Raw genomic sequence first — 1,427 nt, forward strand, 5'->3', positions numbered from 1 at the left:
TGTCATTAGTGAGAATATTGAGATTTAAAGACTATACCTAAGTAACGCAGAGTTTTTATTGCATAGTAAAGTATTTTAGACTCATTGATATGCTTTTCAAAATTATTTTGCAAAGTTTAACATTGTGTGGGGTCAATTCTTAGTATTCTGTTTACACTTCTCCACTTCCCAAGGAAATGGTACACATGAAAAACACTGGACCTGTGTTTAATAAAATATATTTTCATTTCTAGGGTGGAAAATGGCTATTTTGGTTATTCTATGAATGGTGCATTGGTTAAACAGAGCTCTTACTCTGAATGCCAGGACCAAAATTAAGTTATATTGAGATGGGTGTAAGAGGAAAGTGTTTTCATAACTGCTAGCTTTCTCAGAACAGCCTCTAGTGCATAAAGCCCATTTCCTTAAAAAGAAACCTTTAAGGTAAAGTAAGTAAGTGTCTTATACTGCTGGTGGGTCAAGTACTGGGATAGTTCTTGGAACTGAGTAGTAGCCTTGGGGTTGGGTCAGGAGCTAAAATGATGGTGAAGGAGGGGTTAAGTGGGAGTCAGACCAAAGACTAGGCAGAATGGCTGAAGTCAGCATGGTGAAAGCCTGTAGTCCTCAAAAGCCATGATATTAAATTCGTCAGTGAATGTCTCTCAGGAAATCAGAAGTCACTTTTCCAGTCAAATTCTTTCTTATACATGGTAAGAACTAAAATTCCAGGTGAAATTACTCTAGACTCAGTGTGATCCTTGTGATAGTTCAGGTCACCTTAAGGTGTTACTTTAATGCTTGAGTTCCCACAGGCCCAATAAACAAATCTCTTAGGAACTGGGTATAGAAGGATACTAGATTTCTAAGTATATACTGATGTCTGTGTGTCTTTGATTGGAGTTTTCCAAAAAAGAGACTCTGGGTCAGAGATATACGTGAAGAAGATTTCTTGCAAAGTGCTTTTGCAATCATAAGGGAATGAAGAAAGCACCATTGGACAGAGGGAAAAATTGCACTGTGTTGTGGTTGGAACGGTGACTTCATCTGAACACAATAGAAACTCTGAAGCTGGAATTATCCTTCAGATCATCCTGAATTGAGACAAGGGCGTAGACCTGTAGATGAGAGATACTGGGGGAGAAGCGATGCTAGAAGAGCTTGAGTCACCAGCTATAAGTCATTAGAATCCAGCAATACTCTAATGTTTCTGGGGGAATGAGTGCCTTGATCTGGAAATATAATATAGGTGTCACTTCACAGTATCCATTATAATGTGGCACACAGAGCTAAGTTATTTGAACACATTAGTGCAGAACTGATTGTAAAGGCAAAAGAACTTCAATATTAATTGGCTCCTTTCAATTGGACACAATCTTAGTGGTTTCCAAAGTAGGGTAAGCATTCTTGAGAGAGTGTACAAGATGATCCACTGAATTACAAAAAGTAAA

General features: G+C 38.1%; 1 protein-coding gene across 1 annotated transcript in view; it reads left to right on the forward strand.

Moving 5' to 3' along the window:
- The window catches only part of GPC5 (glypican 5), a 1,212,227-nt gene that overhangs the window by 808,992 nt on the left and 401,808 nt on the right, over window positions 1–1,427 (forward strand). The window contains exon 6 of the mRNA XM_007952748.1: window positions 330–335. Coding sequence (XP_007950939.1) covers window positions 330–335 — 6 coding nt within the window. The remainder of the gene's footprint in view (window positions 1–329; window positions 336–1,427) is intronic.

The sequence above is a fragment of the Orycteropus afer genome, unplaced genomic scaffold (genome assembly GCF_000298275.1).
Source record: "Orycteropus afer afer isolate SDZICR_OR568_19922 unplaced genomic scaffold, OryAfe1.0 scaffold00357, whole genome shotgun sequence".
Lineage (NCBI taxonomy): Eukaryota > Metazoa > Chordata > Mammalia > Tubulidentata > Orycteropodidae > Orycteropus > Orycteropus afer.